The 25274-nt window shown below is 37.1% G+C and overlaps 2 protein-coding genes across 2 annotated transcripts in view; both read left to right on the forward strand.

Moving 5' to 3' along the window:
• The window catches only part of LOC145687511 (cell adhesion molecule Dscam1-like), a 1370399-nt gene that overhangs the window by 44844 nt on the left and 1300281 nt on the right, over positions 1-25274 (forward strand). The window lies entirely within an intron of this gene.
• On the forward strand, positions 19785-21378 carry LOC145687783 (uncharacterized). Its single transcript, XM_081761219.1, has 2 exons — positions 19785-21079; positions 21179-21378. Exon 1 carries the CDS (start codon positions 19860-19862, stop codon positions 20787-20789), a length of 930 nt encoding a protein of 309 aa, XP_081617345.1. The 5' UTR covers positions 19785-19859; the 3' UTR covers positions 20790-21079; positions 21179-21378.

Genomic DNA, 25274 nt, shown 5'->3' on the forward strand with positions numbered 1-25274 from the left:
TGGCACAAGCAATTAGTACTCTACGTAGTATTTTCGAAAGTGATTTCTGGATCTCTATGTTTACCCAGGGCCGCACCAGAGGGCTCCAAACCGGGGGAAAAGGGATTTTTTCAGCAAAAATCCATATTTTCCTCAATTTTTCCCTCCTTAGGAATGTCCGAGGGACATGCGGGTAATACCATCTGAAAGGCTACTCCATTTTGAACAAAACGACGTATGAACCATAATTTTACGATCATTAGGGGCGCGTCGGATGTTTTTTTAATTTGTAGCGTGCATGTTAGGGAAATTTTGGGCGTTTTTTGATGCTCTCCCAACATGGGTAAAAAGTTTTCCCGCCGAAATATTCAAGACAGGAAATTCGAATTTGTCACAAGTAATTAGTACACTACGTAGTATTTTTCCAATTTTTTGGAGGTTTGTGCGCAGACCCGGTAGAGCCTCAGGGGGCCCCGAACTTTGAAGAAGTTTTTTTTGGTAAAAAATCCCAGTTTTTCCTCAAATAATCCCCTTCTGGCATATTATAGGGACATGTAAGTGGTACCGTTTGAAACGCTGTTCCATTCTGAAAAAAACGAGGTATAAACCATGATCCTAGGATATACAGGAATGACACTGTCGCTGCTTATCCGAGACTCAAGAAAAACGCCGAAAAGGGCAAGAATTTAAAAGGGTTAATCGTGCAACTTCCTTTTACTCTGTTGATAGTAAGCAAAACCATGTTTATTTGCCGTTAGATTTATTTTATGTTATTTAGCTAATTTCATCAAAGCAAGCTGAGCAAAAGCACTAACGCATACATTTATAGTGAAAATAAAATGATTGCTGCATTTATTTCAATGTAGTCTTTAAAATTGTAAGCTGCACGAGTTTCACACATAAATTATAAGGTAGAATAAAGTTTTGAAATGTATTAACAGATTAACACCGTTACTTGTTTAAGTTCATCTCATCTTTTTAACTTGTCTACCTTCCTGTTTTAGTCACCGATGCTCGAGAACTCGTAGATACAATCATGTACTATTATTCTACGAGGAAACAAAAATTTAAAAAAAAAATCTTTTGCGCCTAGATTTCTTTACGCGCGCGTAATTAATTTTAATACAAAATCAAAATATACAGGCTATATGGTAGGTTTCTCTTGGAACGACCCCGTGGAACTCCTGATTTCTTCCACTGCACGACGCTGTTACCAGTCTTAAAGATAGCCAGAATGTTCTTATCGGCAAGGACACACAGCCACATTATTCCATAGGTTTACGGGGACATGTGTTCGGCAGTGTGGTGTGCAATAACGGTGCAACAAATTCCAAAATGAACGAGAAAATATCCTGCGATCGGGTCGACCTCGTTTGTTGTTGACACGGACGACATTACACGTGTTGACGAAATTGTGAAACCTGGTCGGCGTTTTCATATGAAGGGAGTTAACCAGGGAGATTGGGATTTTCTATGGTAGTGTTTATTACATTGTCCATGATTCGTTGTGATTCTACAAGCTGTAACATCGGTGGGTTCCTAAGTTTCTTAATGGTGTCAACAAGAACAAGCCAATGGTCATGTCGCAGAATTATTTGCGGCGTTACGTCGATAGGGTGAGATTCCTGGATCTATTGGCATTGGCAAAGAAACGTGTATACTAAATTACACTTCCGAATCAAATCAGCATAGCACACTCTAAAGACGGTATTGTTATATTCAACCATAATTACGGTTGAATGTAACTATACAGTATTGTTAATATAGCGCCAGCAAGAATTATGATTCGGAGTACAATATGATAATGTTAAAACCTCTAGCTGGGTCAACAAAAATTATGGTTGTCCTAGACATATTTATGATATTAACAACTGTGCCAATTATTGAACTTGCAACTATACAGCTGCTATACAGTTGGAAATACCATATCGAATGATTGCTAAGACCATCACAATATTTATTATAGCTGTCCCAACAATGTAAAACATGTTGCTTTATCCATACGAAAAATGTCAAAATCGCTGCTGTAATGCATATATGTGCTATTGTTACAATCCATTTGGTGCTGCGCTTACCATAAGCTTAGAACTCAAAAAGTATCTTCAGGCAGGCTGGTATTGTCCCTTCAAACACACCGTAATGCTGCAAGAACAAGCAAAAAAAAAAAAAAAAAAAAACAGTGCGACAACACGTCTGAGGTTATAATTATTTATAAAATTACAATACTCCTTGTATCCATGCCAGAAATATTTCATAAGTAACAGTGATTATCTAAGTTGGTCGTACTATTTTGTTGTAACCAAAGCTTTATGATATATATATATATATATATATATATATATATATATATATATATATATATATATATATATATATATATATATATATATATATATATATATATATATATATAAACAACTAATCCTTTATGAAAGAAATGTTATGAAGTGAACTTTTGGACAGCATTTACAAGAGTAACAGTTCTGCCATCTCATGTTCTTATTTGTAGGGTCTACTACAAATATGGCTTGTAATAATACTCCTTTACATGCCAGAAAATGCATAAACTTCCATAAATAAGCTTACCTTCACATTTCTCTATTAAATCATGTAGCATCAATATTTTAATAACTTTTTTCCTATTCCTTCGGGCATATTCACAATTGTTAAGACTTTTCGTTCTTAAAATTGCAAATGGCGTCTTTGTCCGTGTTTCACGTTGATCAGCATGCGTGACACGGAATGACACATACAGCAATGTATATTGTTCATGCAAGTATGTGTATTATGTGTGTAATTATGTGTATTATGCGTGCAATTATAAAACAACAACAATATGGTATGTTTTATGTACCGCAAAAGAATTTCCTCATATGATTCTGGTAACATAGGAGGCAATGCTAATACTGTTTATGTAACAACAAATATGTTTCAAACGGCTATATCATGTTTAACTATATTTTTATGGTTCTCATAACCCTACTCGTTTCTAGAGTACATGGTCTGGAAACATCTCAGCTCGTCAATAACGAAGAAATTCCAAAATACATCATCGACCGGAAAATTGATCCCCACAATGTTTCGGGATACTCGGGGACGATTCCTACTTGTTCCCCTGCCAAGAGGGGGAATCATTAATTCAGAATATTTCTGTTGCACACTCTTTCATTTGCGAGAAGCCGTTACGAAAAATCATGATGTTATTCGGGATATTTATGATGTGATTTTCCTCCGTGACAATGCAAAGCGAATATAAAAATTGTCGAACTCCTGAGGTAAGAGAATATGGAGCAAATCCCCTTGCAGTCCAGCCTTGCCCGCAGTGATTACCATGTTTGTTGGTCCATAAAATAAGTTCCTGAAAGAACGGAAGTTCACAAATGACATCGAGTGTTTTTGGTTTTTGGTTCCGTGATCAGCCCTCCGCCTTCTACGCAGTGGACATCGAGAACCTTCTGGTACGGTGGACAAATGTCTAAACGGACGTGGCGATTAATTGAAAAAATATACAAAGGTACTAGAATATTGTGCATATATTGCTTTTGTTCATTATTTCTAATCTAACAATAAATCAGTTGGCGCCAGAACTTTTCGACTTTCCCTCGTATTATGTCACTTGTGTGAACACGACATTTCCTGCCCAACGAAAAGTAGGCAACTAAGATTTGAGTGTGTGCAGTGATAAGATAATTGAAACTAGCTTCAAAATTCCAGATTAAATCGCTTTGGAAGATATTATATTCATTTCAAAAAATCCGGATTTCTTTTTCTTCTTTTTTATCATCTAATTTTTGCCAATGCTTCCTACTCAGCCACTACTGTTGATTAATTCTGTCTCGTTGTCTGAGCATCTCCAACAGTAAGTTTTCAGTGACTTGCGAATATGCAATTCCACATTTTCCGTCCACAGTTATTACGTTCATATTTTCTAGTTGTGCTCGTTCTCCTCAGTTGATAAATATGAGGAACATCCGCTTCCAACACAAAGCGAATAAGGAAAAGTTTCAGCAAACGTAGTTGTAAATCATCACTTTTTATTTTTTTTTCATTTTTCTTATTTTATAAAAGTTGTTTTCGTTCTCCAATTGTATTTCTTATTTTATATAATTTCCTCTTAAATAAAATGCATATAACATTTGTCCTTTAAGTTCGTTTATTGAGTATGGTAGTTTAATACTACACTGATTAAAATTAACAAGTTTTCTTTTTTTAAATATATAATATTATGAATTGTATTAATATCGTTATATCATATGTTCCACTGTATCTCTCACAGCTAAAAAATATGCAGAATGCATAATGAGTGTTAAATTTGGTTAGTAAAATAAGTATGAATTTTCTCGTTAAAAGGAAATTCTGTCCGTATAAAGGTCAGAAAATAATTTATAATATAAACTTCCTTACAAATTTGGGAAATTTAATGTCTAGAGCTTACATTAAAAACGAATTCAGTATATGCTAATCCAATAATTGTTTTTGTATATTTTAAAAGAAAAAAAGAATGTTTTAATTGGTTTTAAGTTTAGGATATTTTCTTCAGCACTGATGCTCTGTGAGATTTTGGATATACCTGCTAACGTGGAAATCAAACCACATTAGTTCTCACCTGAAGTCGAACCAGGATATCCTACTTAGATTCAAAAAGAGACATCATTTGAACATTTCTAGGTAGCATATAATGACATATACTTATGATGAGTTCTAAATGCAATGCTGATCTTGATCTAGGCCCCGCAAATCAATTTCACTAACAATTTGTTTAGCGGTCGTAATAAATATTTTGCTACTTTTGGGTGTTCGTAGATCGTAAATTTACTTTTGTTGCAATGATAATATTTTTACCTTTTGTACCAAAACTTTTCGGTAATTGTATGTAGGTGTTCTTTATCATTGTTATATATGTTGATATAATGTTACTGGTAGTAGGTGCATGACAAATGGTTGCTTACGATATCAGTTCTTCCCTTATACCTTTCGAGCATCATATTGCGTTAGAATTTGATTTTTTTTTTTCATAGATAGAACTTACAACACTATAGATTTATTGGTGGACATTTTTCTCGCCCTCTCCTTCTCTTAAATTTTATTTTGAACGTGATAAATGTTATCGTCGTAAATTAGTGTAAGCATATGATATTCCCGTGGGAATACTGATAATACTGTGTTAGATATTTTGAAAAAAATATCAATTTCCAGAGAAATTAAACTTGAACAAATTGCTACCTCCAATCACTAATGAACCCTCGTGTATTACCATGCAAAATATTGCATGGAATATACCATGAGGTTCGTCAGAGACCCCAATTAAAAATAAAAAAAAAATATTGATGTACGTAAATTTTATACATATATATTTCAAAGCAATACTTTATTGCATAGCACTCTCAGACTGGCGTCTTGGATATCACTGACATCATCACCATCCAAAATGGTAGCTCATGGTAGGACGTTCACTTCTGATACTTGGGGTCTCTGGTTCGGTCCCAACTCGCGCCAAGTGGATTTTGTGGTGGACAAACACCTTGTGCGTGGGTTTTGTCAGTGCTCTCCCGTTTCCTCCTACTTTCTTTATTCCACCATTTCATTCATTTCTCATCATCGTCGTCTCTTTTAGCCTAGCCGGCATAAGAGTGGGACGTAAAACTTAAAAATTTCATTTCAAGTAATGATATTTTTGAGATTGTTGCTTGAAGTAAGCAAGATATCTATCTCTTCAAACAGTAACTTTAGAAAAAAAGAAACAAGATCACAAATAATGTAGCGTAATGTAAGAAAACTATTTTTTTGCTACATACCAAACTTTCTTTATTATGTCAGTAATGAAGTAATTTTTAGAAACAATACATTAGTAGTTTCTGCAATCTATTGAACATTCTATTAACTGCTAATTTTGCTCATTTGGTAAGAAGAAACAAAAACGAGAGAAATAATTGCCTACTCACATGGGTGTTACCTTGGAATCCTTTTACGACCTAGGTTATAAACAATCATTTTTTACATGACAGCGAAACAACAGGAAACTTGTGTGTGTGTGTGTGTGTGTGTGTGTGTGTGTGTGTTCAGTATATTAAACATACTACACATGGGATAAAATATAAGAGCAAACTTCTAGAGGCTCATGTTCATTTAAAAAATATACTCTATTCAATATATATCTAGGGTCTCAAAAGAACCCCAGGGTAGTGCATAGTGATGGGCAGTGGGAATATTTCCGATGGGAAGGAAAATTAAAAAATGGGAATATTCCCGTTTTTTTTTTTCCTGGCACATAAGTTCCCAGAAAGGAATTTATTGCCATTTCTTTACTTTATCTTCCGAATTATAAGAACCATATTACTGATTACTTTATTTTTTTTCATTTATTATGATTTACTTCTAAGTTTTAAATAATTTGGAGGTTAAAAAGTTAAAATTCGTTGACTGTACTTTATATAACTAATAATATGACTTTTTAAGTTCCATTTCCATTTGCACTAAAAATGAGCAAACAACTAATTAACAAATGATGAAAAGGAACCAGTTTGTAAAGTAATGTAGAATTTCTGTAGAAATAGAGTTGAAGTAGCATCAATATACGCCGAACGACTGTTAATAATACACGTCGGTCTGTCTCCTGTCTCTGACTCGAATTTCTCAAGAGGTACTCAGACTTCTCTTATATGTGAATTAACACATTAAATTTCGAGAAATAGGTAGGAAGAGAGCTCGTAAGGTGGCAATGTTACATGCAAAATTATAAAGATAAGTCAGTATCTTGCAAATGTTGTGAACATAAAAATGTATGCACAAATGTTGATACAATGGTGAGACATACATATGTCTTCTGGTAGTTACCAAAACTAATTTGTTTATATCATTTAAAAATTTAATATGTTTATAATATCAGTAGTAGAATCAAGTTTAGAAAATCCACTTACATGTAAAGGACCCCGCACTTTTCTTATGGAAAGTGGCTTTCGGCTAATGTTGTTGAAACTTCGCTGGTTGATAGTTCTTAACATGTGGATCAAAAGTCTCAATGGGCACAAAGACCGAAATCCACTCCTTCCCCCCAAAAAACCGCCTCCAAGTAGCTGGGGGATTGAACTGATGTTCCATATTACTGGACCTATAACACCGCCCTTTTCCCCCCACATACCCCCCCCCGCGAATTACCTTACGGATGTTCCATATTACTGTAGTTTATAGTTGCGCGTATCTGTTGAAATACCTACAGTTTTGGTCTCACCGACGATATAATGGGTTTCACGTATCGCTGATTACGAATCTGAGGTGAGAGTTCTAGAATTCAAGATGGAGGATCAATATGGCGGATCAAAAACACGAAACTCCTGAATGTAGCCACAAATAGCTGTTTACTAGGGTATTTTGGGTCGTTGGTTACGAATCTGATGTCAAAATTCTTGAATTCAAGATTGCAGATCCAATATGGTGGATAAAAACGTCGAAGCCACAAATCGTAGTAGACTAGAGTGTTTTTAGATCGCTGTTTAAGTACGCAACATTCCTTGATACTTCAGCCACCATGTAGAATTATTCTGCACCCTTGCCCTTTACCAAACCCACCACAGATATCTTAATGCTGAACGGTGATAAAATAATTCATCAATTATCTGTTCATTATTTTCATCATTTCGGTTTGCAGCATCTAATGTGGTACTTAGCAATGAGTCATCGGGATATCTAATATTCTGTAAATGTCGTGCATGGCCTAAATACCACAAGACACTTGCAGCGTGCGCACATGTACCTAATGTACGAGCACCGCTTTGACATGTACAGTAGTAACCTTGAATAACATTTTGATCATAATCCTGGTCATTGTGTTAGTAGACAGAGGATACCGCGATGCAATTCCTTTACTGGAATATTTAGGAATTGATCACAGAATGCCCGCACTCCTACTACCACGTGAAAGACAACTATCAACAGAAGATGCGAATACTTCTCGACTAGTTACTAAAAGTCGATGGATAGTCGAGGCAAGAAACGGGCATCTAAGATCTGTTTTTAAGTTTCTAGCACAAACATTGAATCTGCAACATGCAAAGAAACTGAATAGTTTCTATCGCATAGCTGGAGCTATTTTGAACAGATACCATCCCGTTATTTTCATGCAAGATGCAACCATTGAATTAGCTAGAGAAATGGGAAATAGGTCAATCATGCCGAACGTTGTTAAAGCAAGAGTGGAGGTAGATAATATTAGAAGTAACGGTCAATGGGTACCGCTGAATGATCAAAGCCTAATTGATTTCTCTGTACTTAACTTAAACTACTAACGAGATTTGACTGTAGGCACATATCAAGTAGATCTCTCATCCTCTTACGTCCAAGATAAACTAATACGAGATAAGGATGAGCAATTCCAGCTTGACGAAAACGTAACTGAACAGGGATTCCTGCGCATACGTCTCTACTCAAGGTTCCGCAATGCAACTAAGCATCAAGTTTTCATACCATATGTAGCCAATGATGAAGATGACCAGGATTATAATCAAAATGTTATTCAAGGTTACTACTGTATATGTCAAAGCGGTGCTCGTACACTAGGTACATGTGCGCACGTTGCAAGTGTCTTGTGGTATTTAGGCCATGCACGACATTTACAGAATATTAGATATCCCGATGACTCATTGCTAAGTACCACATTAGATGCTGCAAACCGAAATGATGAAAATAATGAACAGATAATTGATGAATTATTTTATCACCGTTCAGCATTAAGATATCTGTGGTGGGTTTGGTAAAGGGCAAGGGTGCAGAATAATTCTACATGGTGGCTGAAGTATCAAGGAATGTTGCGTACTTAAACAGCGATCTAAAAACACTCTAGTCTACTACGATTTGTGGCTTCGACGTTTTTATCCACCATATTGGATCTGCAATCTTGAATTCAAGAATTTTGACATCAGATTCGTAACCAACGACCCAAAATACCCTAGTAAACAGCTATTTGTGGCTACATTCAGGAGTTTCGTGTTTTTGATCCGCCATATTGATCCTCCATCTTGAATTCTAGAACTCTCACCTCAGATTCGTAATCAGCGATACGTGAAACCCATTATATCGTCGGTGAGACCAAAACTGTAGGTATTTCAACAGATACGCGCAACTATAAACTACAGTAATATGGAACATCCGTAAGGTAATTCGCGGGGGGGTATGTGGGGGGAAAAGGGCGGTGTCAATTGGGGTAGTTTGATAGTATAACATGTGGTTGTTTGGGGTCCTTGTTGAGTTGATTAAAACAACAAATTGTTTTACATGCTGAAATCAGTTCAATCCCCCCAGCTACTTGGAGGCGGTTTTTGGGGGGGAAGGAGTGGATTTCGGTCTTTGTGCCCATTGAGACTTTTGATCCACATGTTAAGAACTATCAACCAGCGAAGTTTCAACAACATTAGCCGAAAGCCACTTTCCATAAGAAAAGTGCGGGGTCCTTTAAACTGTTTAGGGGTGAAACAGTATGTGGACTTACTATACCATTTTTCCAACATATTTACTTGCATAGAACATATTGTAAGTAAATATACATTTATGCGTACTATCTAAATAAAATATTAATAAAATAACATAATATCGTTGAGAATATACATTTTAAAGAATCCTCTGGCGACAACAGTAATAATACACTGTGATTAAACACATTTTACTTTGAAATCATAATATAGTAATAGAATGCACTTTTTTGTGATTGCAAATAAAATCCCGGGATATTCCCATTTTGGGGATTTTTTCCGGGAGTATTCCCAATGAACATTCCCAAAAAAATAGTGCATAAGTGCTAAATCAGTCGTTCGATTGAAATATAATCTGGAAAAGTAATTCTAGTGATGTAAAGCGATAACCTACTTATGTGGTGGATAGAATGTGTCCGTAACGGGGAAGAAACGTCAAAAACCAAGAGAAAGACGGCTAGTCCAGAACTAATCTTGTTTCTCATTGAACATTCTTCAAACCTGTAGGTATGCATGGGCGAAGCTATATATGTTACATTCATCAAACAAGCATGTAATCTTCACGTGTTAGAATGTTCTTTTTTTCTGAATTTTTATGAATAATTTTGTGTCCTTTCATATTTAACAAAGTCATGTATAAATTCGAAACAGTAGTACCATTTCAGGTTTAGTCAGGGGAGGAGGGAAGAATATCCACCAACATAAGACTCCCACGTTTATTTCATTAGTATATTAATATACGGTTTATTAACTGGCCTATGTTTCTTAAACTCATGACAACAATTGCCTCCTAGTAATATTGACTTCTGTTGATCAAACTTTTGTGCCCCTTGGTCAGAGACCACTGTACTGGCTCAGACTCAACGACCTAGAGGTACACAATATCACCTCTTGATTTGGGCAGGGATACCTTGACTCACTCTATAAATTTTGAGAAGGTTACATACGATCACCCACTTAAATTTTAGAAACTACCAAAAAAAATGTATGATAGTGTAGGACAGAAGTATACATCTCTATAACTTTGGTTGTTAAATCTCGTCCCTTTTGTGGATTAACGAAATGTCAAAAAAATTAATTTTGGATGTATTTACCTGACTTATCTTCTTTGATGAAATTTTATCGCCTTGTATGGTTATATAAACGAGATCAATTTTCCTTTACAAACATGAATGCATTAGTTCTCCTTTCTCAGCATTTCGTAGGGTTATGTTGGTCTATCCCTTAAAGGACATCGTACTAAAAGCACTGCGTTTCTTCGTCAGTCCAATTTGATTTTTTTGATATGTTGCAGCTGAGGACCCCCCGGTCAATTGTTTATATGGGGCCAACACTCTATGACCAACCTTGTGACCTCCAGAGTCACCAAAGGTAACGCAACGATTTTGTCGGAACTGTTGCAAACTTGCCATACAAAATGCAGTAATGATGTAATGGAAGGTCACAAATCGAAACTTGTTGTCGAAGACATCAGTCAGCAGATCAATCCCACCGTTGTCCGGAGCAGGGAACTTGAACCCCTCTGCCCACGCTGTTCCAGTGCTTTCCGCACCCCCGGCCCCCAAGCCAGTAGGTGACTCTCTTCCCGGTACATGTGTGGAAAGCAAGGGACAAGGACTCTGTTCCTTCGATACATTCGTTAACTAAGGCAGCCGGTTGCCCCGCTTTGCCACACGATTTCATGTCTTGATAATGTCGTGCAACTAGTCGTCAGATTCAAACTCTATACCTTCAAAACTGGAACTTTGAATCTCACCTCCTTAGAAAATAACAGGCAAGTCACATTCTCCAGCATCAAAGAACGAAGACAGAAGTCTGTTTCTGGGATAGCGAATACTTGATACATGTCTAGGTAACACATGCACCATAGGACACAGTAGTAGTGGTCCCCGTATGGCCAGCCGAGTCAGCAAAATTTTTTGTGACGTCATAGGTCAAAGGTCAATGACCGTGGCCCGGGGTCAATGACCTAGGGGTACCTAGGACCACCCCCTCTAAATTTTGGCAGGGGTACCATGGCCCACCCCCTAAATTTTGGCAGGGGTACCTAGGACCACCCCCCTTAAATTTTGGAAATTGCCAAATCTAAAAATTTGGTATGGTAGGGTAGGACCATAGTATGTACCTCTATCCGTATTGGGGGTCTATGTCGTTCCCTTTCATGGGTAAAAAATTGCCAAAAAGTCAAATTTCGGGGGTTTTGACCTAATTTATCCCCTTGGATGAGGTGTTATTACCCTATATGGTTATATGGGCGTATACAGGGGTCCATTCCCTTTCATAAGACATAGGTATATTAATGCACCCCTTGAAAAATTTGGGAGGGGTACCTTGGCCCACCCCTTAAATTTTGGAAATTGCCAAATCTAAAAATTTGGTATGGTAGCCTAGGACCACAGTATGTACCTCTATCAGTATTGTGGGTCAATGTCGTTCCCTTTCATGGGTAAAAAATTGCCTAAAATTCACATTTCGGAGGTTTTTGACCTAATTTATCCCCTTGGATGAGGTGTTATTACCCTATATAGTTATATGGGCGTATACAAGGGTCCATTACCTTTCATAAGACATGGGTATATTAATGTACCCCTTGAAAAATTTGGGAGGGGTACCTTGGCCCACCCCTTAAGTTTTGGAAATTGACCAATTTAAACATTGGGTATTATAGTACAGAACCCTAATATGTATTATGATAAATTTGGGTGGTCCACCTCGTTCCCTTCTAGGGGTACAAAATTGCCAAAATATAAACGTAAGCAATACGTAGTACCACGTGCTTGGTTTTTTGTCGATTTTATCCCCTTTGATGAGGTGTTATTATCCTATATAGTTATATGAGTAGTAGTCCCCCCCGTATATTGAGCCGAGTCAGCAAAAATTTTCTCGATTCTGATTGGCTGAGAGAGGTCACGTGACGTTAGGCCCCGCCCACGCGGGAAATTCAAATTTTTTAGGTCACGTGGTATGACGTCATGAGTCACCCTGCGGGGAAATCCCTCATTCTCTTTTATGACATGGATTTTTGAAATTTGTTCCCTTTTACGGGTAAGATGTGTGTTTTGATTGGTTGATAGCTGTCACGTGATTTTAGACCCTGCGATATTTGAAATTCGTTCCCTTTTACGGGTAAGATGAGTGTTTATGATTGGCTGACAGAGGTCACGTGATCTTAGGCCCTGGGATTTTTAAAATTCGTTCCCTTTTACGGGTAAGATGAATCCTTTTGGTACCCCAATGCTGATTGGTTGATAGAGGTCACGTGATCTTAAGCCCTCTGACTTTTGAAATTTGTTCCCTTTTTACGAGTAAGATGAGTGCTTTGGTACCTCGATTCTGATTGGCCGACAGAGGTCACATGATCTTAGACCCGCCACACGGTGAACAGAATACGTGGGAAAACCCCTCACTTATTTGTTTTATTTTATGTGTAAGATGCGTGTTTTGGTACCGCGATGTTGATTGGTGGATAGAAGTCACATGATCTTAGCCCCCACCCCCAATGCTAGACATTCAGAGCGATATGTCGGTGATCACCCTAGACCTGTATTTTAGAATTTTGTTCCCTTTTATGGTTATCCTTAAAGTTCCCATGGAGGGTTCAACCTCCTCCTTAAATAACCCTTTTTTGGTATCATGATATTGTACTGAAGTTTACATTAAATATTATCGTTCTCTTTGACAGATAAGATGATTCTTACCTTGATGGAGATCCTGTCCTTGAATTAGTTGCCTATGTCTCTGGAAGTAACAATGGTGAAAGAGGGGTGTTGCTTGTAGATTTCTTATAACACATTGTTGTGAGTTTAAGCGATTTATTGCTCAGTAAGCGCTTCATTAATGGAAACAGTGTTGCCAGATTTTTCTTACCTAAACTGCTCCGATTCTTTTTGAAACGGTTCCGCAGAGTACAAGAAATTTTAAACTAAAAATTTTTCGAACTAAAAAATTTCAAAACTAAAAAAAATTTTAAACAAAAATTTTCAAACAAAAATTTTGAAACAAAAAAGTTTCAAACAAAAAATTTTCGAACCCAAAAAAAATTTCGAACTAAAAAAAAATTGAAACAAAATTTTGTCGAACTAAAACATTTTTAAAAACAAAAGTTTCGAACTAAAGATGTAAATCACATCTAAAAATTTTCAAATCAAACTTTTTATCGAACTAAACTTTTAAAATTTTCGAACTAGAAATTTAAACCAAGTTTAAGAAAAAATCCTAAGAAATGTTTTTTTCAGGAATCGAACTCAGGTCTTTCAAACCAAAGATGTGTATGCTAACCGCTTAAATGAATTCGGTTTTAATCGATCTTGGTGGGTTTCGAACCATGGTCCTTGAAAAGGATACACATATACTTTAAGAAAATAAATCTGACAGTGTAACGCTTCTCAAATCAAACTTTTTATCGAACTAAACTTTTAAAATTTTCGAACTAGAAATTGAAACCAAGTTTTAGAAAAATCCTAAGAAATGTTTCTCCAGGAATCGAACTCAGGTCTTTCAAACCAAAGATGTGTATCCTAACCGCTTAAATGAATTCGGTTTTAATCGATCTTGGTGGGTTTCGAACCATGGTCCTTGAAAAGGATACACTTATACTTTAAAAAAATAAATCTGACAGTGTAACGCTTCTCAAATCAAACTTTTTATCGAACTAAACTTTTAAAATTTTCGAACTAGAAATTGAAACCAAGTTTTAGAAAAATCCTAAGAAATGTTTCTCCAGGAATCGAACTCAGGTCTTTCAAACCAAAGATGTGTATGCTAACCGCTTAAATGAATTCGGTTTTTAATCGATCTTGGTGGGTTTCAAACCATGGTTCTTGAAAAGGATACACATATACTTTAAGAAAATAAATCTGACAGTGTAACGTGGATTAAAATAAAATGCTGATAGACTTCTTTGTGTGACGACATAGAAGCACATATGATTGAAAATGCAAACGTCAGCGGATCGCATTACTTTTGTTTTACTACGAACGTGTCAGCATGATTCATGGAAAAAAAAAGCAAACATTGACATTCTCGTATGGAATATGAGGAAAATGAAATGTCGTCACAGTTACGACAAGTAGTGACATGATCCTGACAGAAAGCATTTGGGATCAGAACTGTGATACTAGATGTTGTAACTATTGAGAAACTTGAATGACGTCACGATCGATTGTTACACATCGTTTTCGTTCGTGATTCATGACAAAAGCAGCGAGCGTTTTGATTGGTTCGTTGTGATGTCATTTTATAAATTTCCTCGTTTCTGATTGGTTGATGATGACATCGTTTTCACAACGACCTAAATAAAAATCTAAATTTCATTTTTCAAATCCTACATCGCTCTCAACTGTGAAGTGAAGAAGATCTGCTTTTTTAGAAGTGTCTTCATTTAAGCTTTACTGCACCGACTTTTTGTTCATTGAATTTGAGGTAAGTTCAGTGAGATTTTATTTGTCACCCAAGATTCGAAAATCATTTTTATTTTATATTTGTGGGGGTGGATCACTCATACACTGTTTTACTTTTAGTACGAAATATTTAGACTATGAAGAAATTAGTGGAATGGGAAATTGGGAGTACGAATCAGGATCCCCACACATTAGAAGTAAGCACGATAAATGATATGGTTTAGCGTCCCTTCAGCGAGCACCCGTCGGGAATTGAACCATGGCCAGAAAATGTGTATGCTTAGTTTTGAAAAGAATACATTACAGAATATTAAAAACTATGCCTGAGAATAATATGGTTCGATACCCTTTGAAAGCATTAGCGTCCCTTCAGTTTAACGTGATATTCGAGCAACCGCCCGGGATTGAACCTGGGCCAGAGGTGTGTACGTCAACCATTTAGCTTAGTTTTGAAAAGAATGTATGATAATGCGTGAGAATCTTAAATTTCAGAAAAGGCTTGACAGCGATCCGATGTGTGAAAGCAAACCCCACCGAGGATTGAACCAGGGCCTTCCACGTTAAAAGCATGTACGCTAACCGCTTAAATAAAAAAGAGTGCATGAATATTTGGTTAAAAGATTTACGCTATACAGATTTTGTTTCGACAATTACGTATGTGTAACGTTAGTGGTTGATGAATCTCTTCAACTTGCAAACGCATCATTTAAAGGTCGTTGTGAGTGGAAAAAATGCTTACGCGTACTTTGTCACATCTCAGTACTGTTGAAACATTCATTCATTTCATACATTCTTTTTATCACTATAGAATGGTAGGTCAGTTACATGCTGATGTAATGGTTTCGAGTTTGACAGCAATAAAACACTCATTTCAGTAACATAATTATTTAAAAAAACTTTGATTTTTAGTACGCGTGCTTTCATAATGAGATTCTGAACGTCACCGCCAGGAATCAAACTCAGGACCTTTACATGAATTGCTTAGTTAAGAATTTATCATGAATGTTATGATTTCCTGGGCTAAGCGGTTAGCATACGTTCCTTTGGCGTGGGAGACCCGGGTTCGATTCCCGGCGGGAGCTCATGTGGTTCGGATTCCACGTTAATCAGTAGGTCCACGTCTCATATAGCCTCGCTACTGAAAGGGACGCTAAACTAAAAAATCAAAAAATCAACTCAAATTCACGCTGCTCAATTCCTTTTTTCCCATTACATATTTGTTTTACCGTACCTGTTTGTTTGTTTTCATTTTTAACCATGGCCGAATCGGGTTTTACTGTTTGTAATGAAATCACTCGTCATTATAGACGATTTATGTACGTTTATGTATTATGAGGTGTGTACGTCAGTCATTTAGCTTAGTTTTGAAAAGAATGTATGATAACGCGTGAGAATATTAAATTTCAGAAAAGGCTTGATATGCCCCGACGTGGAAAAGCAAACCCACCGAGGCTTGAACCAGGGACTTCCACGTCCGAACCATGTACGCTAACCGCTTAGTCACAATAATAATAAAAAAAATACGCTATGCAGATTTTGTTTCGACAATTACGTATGTGTATCGTTAATGTTCGATGAATCTCTTCAACTTGCAAACGCATCATTTAAAGGTCGTTGTGAGTGGAAAAAAAATGCTGACGCGTACTTTCTAACATCTCAGCACTGATGAAACATTCATTCATTTCATGCATTCTTTTTATCACTATAGAATGGTAGGTCAGTTAAATGCTGATGTAATGCTCTCGAGTTTGACAGCAATAAAACACTCATTTCAGTAACATAATTATTAAAAAAAAAACTTTGATTTCTAGTACGTGTGCTTTCATAATGAGATTCTGAACGGCACCGCCAGGGAATCAAACTCAGGACCTTTACATGAATTGCTTAGTTAAGAATTTATCATGAATGTTATGATTTCATGTTTATCAGGTGATTAAGATTTTTCTTTCTTCTTTTCTTTTGTAGTAAATTCACGCTGCTCAATTCCTTTTTCCCCACATTACATATTTGTTTTACCGTACCTGTTTGTTTGTTTTCATTTTTAACCATGGCCGAATCGGGTTTTACTGTGCGCAATGAAATCACTCGTCATTATAGACGATTTAACATTGAGGGCAGAATGCTCGAAATTCAATTCAACGCACCGCCCGTAGGAACCGATATCATACAGTATGTACATAATAGTTTCCAAGCAATGCTGGACCATTTGTTAGCCAATGTCGACGATGAGGCGATGGTTGGTTTATCTGTAATATCACCACGCACCACGAATAAACCGTTTTGGGTGAGTTTTCGCCAAGCGCGAAACTTGACACTAGAAACGATGTGGGCCTCGTTCGAAAGAGTGTTACAAAGTAACAATGCGTTTCTCCTGCACGAACCATTCACCGTTCATTTTCATCGTGTGGATATTCCACGTGGCTATGGCGGTTTGCGGCAAGGAATACTTCAAAACGAAGAATTGTTACGTTGCAAGCGAGGGATTGTACGTGTAAAAAATCAAGATTCAAGGTGTCTAGCGTACTCCATTGTTATTGCTATTGGCCTGAAAAAATACAAGAATGTAGATATGAAACGACACAGACAATATCAAGATCAATCAAAATGTGTTGTGGACGGTGAAGTCGATGCGCTATGTGCAAATGCAGGAGTGAATTTGGATCATGGTGCCAGTGTAAATGAAATTCGACAATTCCAGGCATACCTTAAAGAATATAAAATTACTGTGTATACCAGTTTCACAGGCCGTGATATCATGTACGAGGGGCCCAACGACGAAAATCGCACTCCCATAAATTTGATTTGTTTGGCTGGCCATTTTGATATCATTCAATCTTTAACTGCTTGTTTTGCAACCAAGTTCTACTGTGAGGCGTGCCATAAAAAGTATAGTAAACGCAATGAACATGTAAAAAATTGTCCTGTAACGTGCTCCAAATGTCTACAGAGACCTCTATGCGACAATAACCAAACGCCGATATTATGCAACGACTGCAATCGTCAATTTTACGGCGAACAATGTTTTAACAATCATCGTAATATTGTATATCATCGTGGGGAACCTGTATGCAGAATGGTGAAGCAATGTACTAAATGCTACAGAGTTTATTCTTTTGTGCATACAGGACAACGACTTCATGATTGCAATGAGATCTTTTGCAATGTTTGTAAGAAGATTGTTCCGGGATCACATCAATGTTTTATGCTTCCCGATCGACAATGCTTGAAACCTGGTGTTCCTTCACTCATGCACGCAAAGAAAGCCTTGTTGATATTCTATGATATAGAATCTATGCAGGACACGAATATTGGCGATAATACGTATGTACACATTCCAAATTTATTGGTTGCACAACAAGTATGTTATGCATGTGTTGAAAACGATAATATCCAGCAGTCTTGCAGTACGTGTGGTCAGCGCCAGCATATTTTCCAAGGAGAGGATCCAGTTTATAATTTTCTCCAGTACTTGCGGGAACGTCGTCCCAATATAAATAGGATTTTCTGTGTCGCACACAACGCTAAGGGATACGATGGACATTTTATTTTAAAGGCTATGGTAGAACAATGCCAATGGAGACCTGACGTCATATTAAATGGGACCAAGATACTGAGTTTAACCTTGAATAATCTGACGTTCATTGACTCGTTGAACTTCCTACCTATGGCATTAAGTAAATTGTCAAAAGCGTTCAATTTACCCGCAACCAAAGGCTACTTCCCACATTTCTTCAACACCAAGGAGAATCAATCGTATATTGGACCACTTCCAGAAACGAAGTATTATGGTGCAGATGAAATGGCCGTCGAAGACAGAAACAAGTTCATGCAGTGGTACAACGATCATCGTAATGACACGTTTGATTTCCAGAAAGAAATTATCAAGTATTGTATTCAAGATGTCAATGTACTGCGACAAGCATGCGTTTCGTTTATGACGTCATTTGAAACAGAAACCAAAGTGAATCCCTTCTTGGAGACGATCACGATTGCAAGTGCTTCCAATTTAGTATTCCGCCGGAATTTCCTTAAACCTAATACCATAGGAATTCTACCGGCACATGGCTATCGATGGAGAAGTACCCAACCGATCGCTGCAATGCAATGGCTGGCCTACATTGAAAAAACCGAAGAAAAACAAATCTTACATGCGGCCCGACAAAAAGAAGTGTTTATTGCGGGATTCCATGTTGATGGCTACTACCAAGATCCTGAGACGTTAGAGGAGCACGTCTACGAGCATGCCGGCTGCTTTTATCACGGGTGTAAAGTATGTTTTACTACAGGCCGTAATCAGCCCATCTACAACAATCCAGAAGACACCATGGAATTCCGTTATGAACGAACGCAACGCAAAAATGCAAGACTGCGTGAATTGGGGTACATTGTACATGAAATGTGGGAGTGCGAATTTAACCAGTTCTTAAAACACAATCCTGCAATGGCGACGTATCTGAAGAATCACCCGTACATGAACCGCAGACCATTAAATCCAAGAGATAGTTTTTTTGGAGGAAGGACCAATTGCGTGAAATTGTACCACCAAGTCGACGAAAAAGCGGGGGAAGTAATAAAATATTTCGATATTGTCTCGCTTTATCCTTACATCAATAAGTGTGCTAAATACCCTGTAGGCCATCCACGAATTTATCTACAGGGTGATGAAAATATACCACCAATAAATAAAGTCAATGGTCTAATCAAAATGACGATATTACCAAGTCAACATCTTTATCATGGTCTCCTGCCTTACCGATGTAACAAGAAACTACTCTTTCCACTGTGTGCTGCGTGTGCCGAAGAAATGAACCCAGACCCTACAGCAACGTGTACGCACAACGATCAGGAGCGATGCCTCACTGGAACATGGGTATCATATGAAATCCAGAAAGCAGTAGAATTAGGATATCAGCCGGTGGAAATTTTTGAAATTTGGGATTATGACATTGAACAATATGATCCCATCACGAAAACAGGTGGCTTGTTCACGGAATATATCAATACGTTTTTGAAATCAAAAATGGAAGCGTCTGGCTGGCCTAGTTCCTGTGTGACCGAAGAAGACAAATCAAAATTCATACAAACCGTCCTGGAGCGTGAAGGTATTGCATTGGATCCGTCCAAAATTGAAAATAATCCTGCACGAAGAAGTTTATCTAAGCTTTGTGTTAACTCATTATGGGGAAAGCTTTGCCAAAGATCAAACTTTAGCCAGACCACAATTATTGACCGGCCGGAAGAATTTTATGAAAAACTCACTTCCCCCGACATTAAACTCCATCAAATTGTACCCATCAATGATACGATGTTGTATGCGTTCTGGGAGTACAATGAACATGTGCCTGTTCAAAACCGAAACACCAATGTCGTGTTAGGTGCATTTACAACATGTCAGGCACGCCTGGAACTGTACAAGTACCTGGAAATGTTGCAGGAACGTGTTTTATATTTCGACACGGATTCTGTGATATTTACGGAGAAGCCCGGGGAGCCAACCATTGAACCTTCAACGTACTTGGGATGCTTATCGAATGAGATGGAGTCTTACGGACCACGAGCATACATCAAAACATTTGTCAGTGGAGGACCAAAAAATTACAGCCTAGAAATATACAATCCGGATACCAACGTCACCAGTTACATATGCAAAATTAGAGGATTTACATTAAATTACAATGCAGGACAACAATTAAATTTCAATACGCTAAAAGAAATGATTACAAATCAATGCCGTGGACAAGTCACCATCACTATCCCCCATAAGATATGCAGGACCAAAGACCATACCATCGTCACACGCAAAGAAGAAAAAATGTACAGTATCCAGTACACAAAACTTCGATTTAAAGAATTCAGTTCTTATGATACGGTTCCGTACGGGTACGTTAAAAAACAGAAGATGGAACTGGAAAAAGAAGATGAAGAAGAAAAAACTGTAAATACCCAATAAGGCCGCCATTTCTTTTTTCCTTTTCCTTTTCTTCTTTCCCTTCCTTAACCACAAAGCAGCAACACCAAGAAGAAAATGAAGTACCCACAAGAGTTCATAAATCATCAACATCACCATCAGTGGAAGAAATGCAGTCATCTCGTATCCAAGGAGGAACCTTGACCATAAAGCTGCAACACCAAGAAAAATGCAGTACCCAGAAAAAGTTCGTAAACATCCATCAGTGGATGAAATGGTGTTATCTCGTACCCGAGGAGGAAGATGAGCCTAAACAGATCCATCATTTACGAGTAAGTTTTATTTCTCTCTTATCAATATTGACTCATTTTTATTGTTTCAGAAAAAAGAAATTCTTAAAGTAATCCGTCGTTTCTTCTTTTTCTTTACAGGATACGTCTACAACATTCGAAGATGATGACACGTCCAACATATTCATTAAACTAGATCCTGTATTTATTATGTTAATAAACTTGTATGAGAAGAGCACATACCTTTCGTTAAAATACAACAAGTTGAAAAAAAATATGTTTTATTATTTCTTGAAACCCTGAACACTTGTTTTCAAATAAATGGTAATCTTGAAAATTTAAGGTGGAAAATATATCGAAGATTTGGTTTACATGATTTTGTTCGAAAAAATAATTAAAGAATTTTTTAGTGTCCAAAATTTGGTTTTTAATTTAGTTCGAAAAAAATTTGGATTTGAAAACTTTCAAATGTGGTTTACAACTTTAGTACGAAACTTGTTTTTAAAAATTGGTTCGAAATTTTTTGTTTAAATTTTTAGTTCGAAAAATTTTGATTTGAAAATTTAGTTCGAAAGTTTTTAGTTTAAAATATTTTTCGAAAAATTTTTAATTTTTTTAGTTCGAATTTTTTTTGGGTTCGAAAATTTTTTAAATTCCTTTTAGTTCGAAAATTTTTTGATTTGAAAATTTAGTTCGAAAGTTTTTAGTTTAAATTTTTTAGTTCGAATTTTTTTGAAATTTTTGTTTCAAAATTTTTAGTTCGAAAATTTTTTTTCTTTGAAAATTTTTGTTTAAAATTTTTTAGTTCGAAAAAATTTTAGTTTAAAATTTCTTGCACTCTGCGGAACCGTTTCGAAAAGAATCGGAGCAGTTTAGGTAAAAAAAATCTGGCAACACTGTTTCCATTAATGAAGCGCTTACTGAGCAATAAATCGCTTAAACTCACAACAATGTGTTATAAGAAATCTACAAGCAACACCCCTCTTTCATCATTGTTACTTCCAGAGACATAGGCTACTAATTCAAGGACAGGATCTCCATCAAGGTAAGAATCATCTTATCTGTCAAAGAGAGAACGATAATATTTAATGTAAACTTCAGTACAATATCATACCATAAAAGGGTTATTTAAGGATGGGTTGAACCCTCCACGGGAACTTTAAGGTACCAAAAAGGATAACCATTAAAAAAAATCCAGGTCGAGGGTGATCACTGTCATACCACTCTGAATGTCTAGCATTGGGGTGAGGGTAAGATTATGTGACTTCTATCCTCCAATCAAAATTGAGGTACCAAAACATTCATCTTACCTGTAAAAGGAAACAAATGAGTGAGGGATTTTCCCATGTAATCTGTTCATCGTGTGGCGGGTCTAAAATCATGTGACTTCTATCTTCCAATCAGAATCGTAATACCAAAGTATACATCAGAAAGGACACCCTAATTTCAAAAATCCTAGGACCTAAAATCACGTGATCTCTATCATCCAATCAGAATCAAGGTACCAAAGCACTCATCTTACCCGTAAAAGGAAACAAATTTCAAAAATCCCGGTCATAAAAGAGAATGAGGGATTTCCCCGCAGGGTGACTCATGACGTCATACCACGTGACCTGGAAATTTGAGTTTCCGCGTGGGCGGGGCCTAACGTCACGTGACCTCTCTCAGCCAATCAGAATCGAGGTACCAAAGCACTCATCTTAGCCGTAAAAGGGAACGAATTTCAAAAGTCACAGGGGCTTAAGATCACGTGACCTCTATCAATCAATCAAATTCAAGGTACCAAACCACTCATCTTACCCATAAAAGGGAACGAATTTTAAAAAATCCCTGAGCCTAAGATCACGTGACCTCTGTCAGCCAATCATAAACACTCATCTTACCCGTAAAAGGGAACGAATTTCAAATATCGCAGGGTCTAAAATCACGTGACAGCTATCAACCAATCAAAACACACATCTTACCCGTAAAAGGGAACAAATTTCAAAAATCCATGTCATAAAAGAGAATGAGGGATTTCCCCGCAGGGTGACTCATGACGTCATACCACGTGACCTAAAAAATTTGAATTTCCCGCGTGGGCGGGGCCTAACGTCACGTGACCTCTCTCAGCCAATCAGAATCGAGAAAATTTTTGCTGACTCGGCTCAATATACGGGGGGGACTACTACTATATGGGCGTATACAGGGGTCCATTGCCTTTCATAAGACATGGGTATATTAATGCACTCCTTTAAAAATTTGTGAGGGGTACTTTGGCCCACCCCTTAAATTTTGGAAATTGCTCATTTTATATATTTGGTATTATAGTATTGGACCCTAACATGTATTATTATAAATTTGAGTGGTCCACCTCGTTCCCTTCTAGGGCTACAAAATTGCCAAAATATAAACGTAAGCAATACGTTGTACCACGTGTTTGGTCTTTTGGCCCAATTTATCCTCTTGGATGAGGTCCTATTACCTTATATGGTTATGTATAGGGGTCTATTACCTTTCATAAGACATAGGTACTTTTGTGCACCCCTTTAAAAATTTGGGAGGGGTACCTTGGCCCACCCCTTAAATTTTTGGAAATTGCCCAATTTAAACATTTGGTATTATAGTACTGGCCCTAACATGTATTATGATAAATTTGGGTGGTCCACCTCGTTCCCTTTTAGGGGTACAAAATTGCCAAAATATAGACGTAAGCAATACGTTGTACCACGTGTTTGGTCTTTTGGCCCAATTTATCCTCTTGGATGAGGTCCTATTACCCTATATGGTTATATGGTTATGTATGGGGGTCTATTCCCTATCATAAGACATAGGTACATTTGTGCACCCCTTTAAAAATTTGGGAGGGGTACCTTGGCCCACCCCTTAAATTTTGGAAATTGCCCAATTTAAACATTTGGTATTAAAGTACTGGACCCTAACATGTATTATGATAAATTTGGGTGGTCCACCTCGTTCCCTTTTAGGGGTACAAAATTGCCAAAAATATAAACGTAAGCAATACGTTGTACCACGTGTTTGGTTTTCGACCTAATTTATCTCCTTGGATGAGGTCCTATTACCTTATATGATTATATGGTCATGTATAGGGGTCCATTCCATATCATAAGACATAGGTACATTTGTGCACCCCTTTAAATTTTTGGATGGCCCACCCCCTAAATTTTGGAAATTGCTCAATTTCAACATTGGGTATTATAGTATAGGACCCTAATATGTATTAGGTTAAATTTGGGTGGTCCACCTCATTCCCTTCTAGGGGTACAAAATTGCCAAAAATATAAACGTAAGCAATACGTTGTACCACGTGTTTGGTTTTCGACCTAATTTATCTCCTTGGATGAGGTCCTATTACCTTATATGATTATATGGTCATGTATAGGGGTCCATTCCATATCATAAGACATAGGTACATTTGTGCACCCCTTTAAATTTTTGGATGGCCCACCCCCTAAATTTTGGCTGGGGTACATAGGACCACCCTCCCTTAAATTTTGGAAATTGCCAAATCTAAAAATTTGGTATGGTAGCCTAGGACCATAGTATGTACCTCTATCAGTATTGGGTGTCTATGTCGTTCCCTTTCATGGGTAAAAAATTGCCAAAAATTCAAATTTCGGGGTTTTTTGACCTAATTTATCCCCTTGGATGAGGTGTTATTACCTTATATAGTTATATGGACGTATACAGGGGTCCATTACCTTTCATAAGATATGGGTATATTTGTGCACTCCTTTAAAAATTTGGGAGGGGTACCTTGGCCCACCCCTTAAATTTTGGAAATTGACCAATTTAAACGTTGGGTATTATAGCACAGGACCCTAATATGTATCTTGATAAATTTGGGCGGTCCACCTCATTCCCTTCTAGGGGTACAAAATTGCCAAAATATAAACGTAAGCAATACGTTATACCACGTGTTTGGTTTTTGGTCGATTTTATCCCCCTTTGATGATGTGTTATTATCCTATATAGTTATATGGTCATGTATAAAGGTCCATTACCTTTCATAAGATATGGGTATATTTGTGCACTCCTTTAAAAATTTGGGAGGGGTACTTTGGCCCACCCCTTAAATTTTGGAAATTGACCAATTTAAACATTGGGTGTTATAGTACAGGACCCTAATATGTATTATGATAAATTTGGGTGGTCCACCTCGTTCCCTTCTAGGGGTACAAAATTGTCAAAATATAAACGTAAGCAATACGTTATACCACGTGTTTGGTTTTTGGTC

The sequence above is a fragment of the Thermobia domestica genome, chromosome 6, assembly GCF_964235325.1.
Source record: "Thermobia domestica chromosome 6, izTheDome1.hap1.1, whole genome shotgun sequence".
NCBI classification, from domain to species: Eukaryota; Metazoa; Arthropoda; class Insecta; order Zygentoma; family Lepismatidae; genus Thermobia; species Thermobia domestica.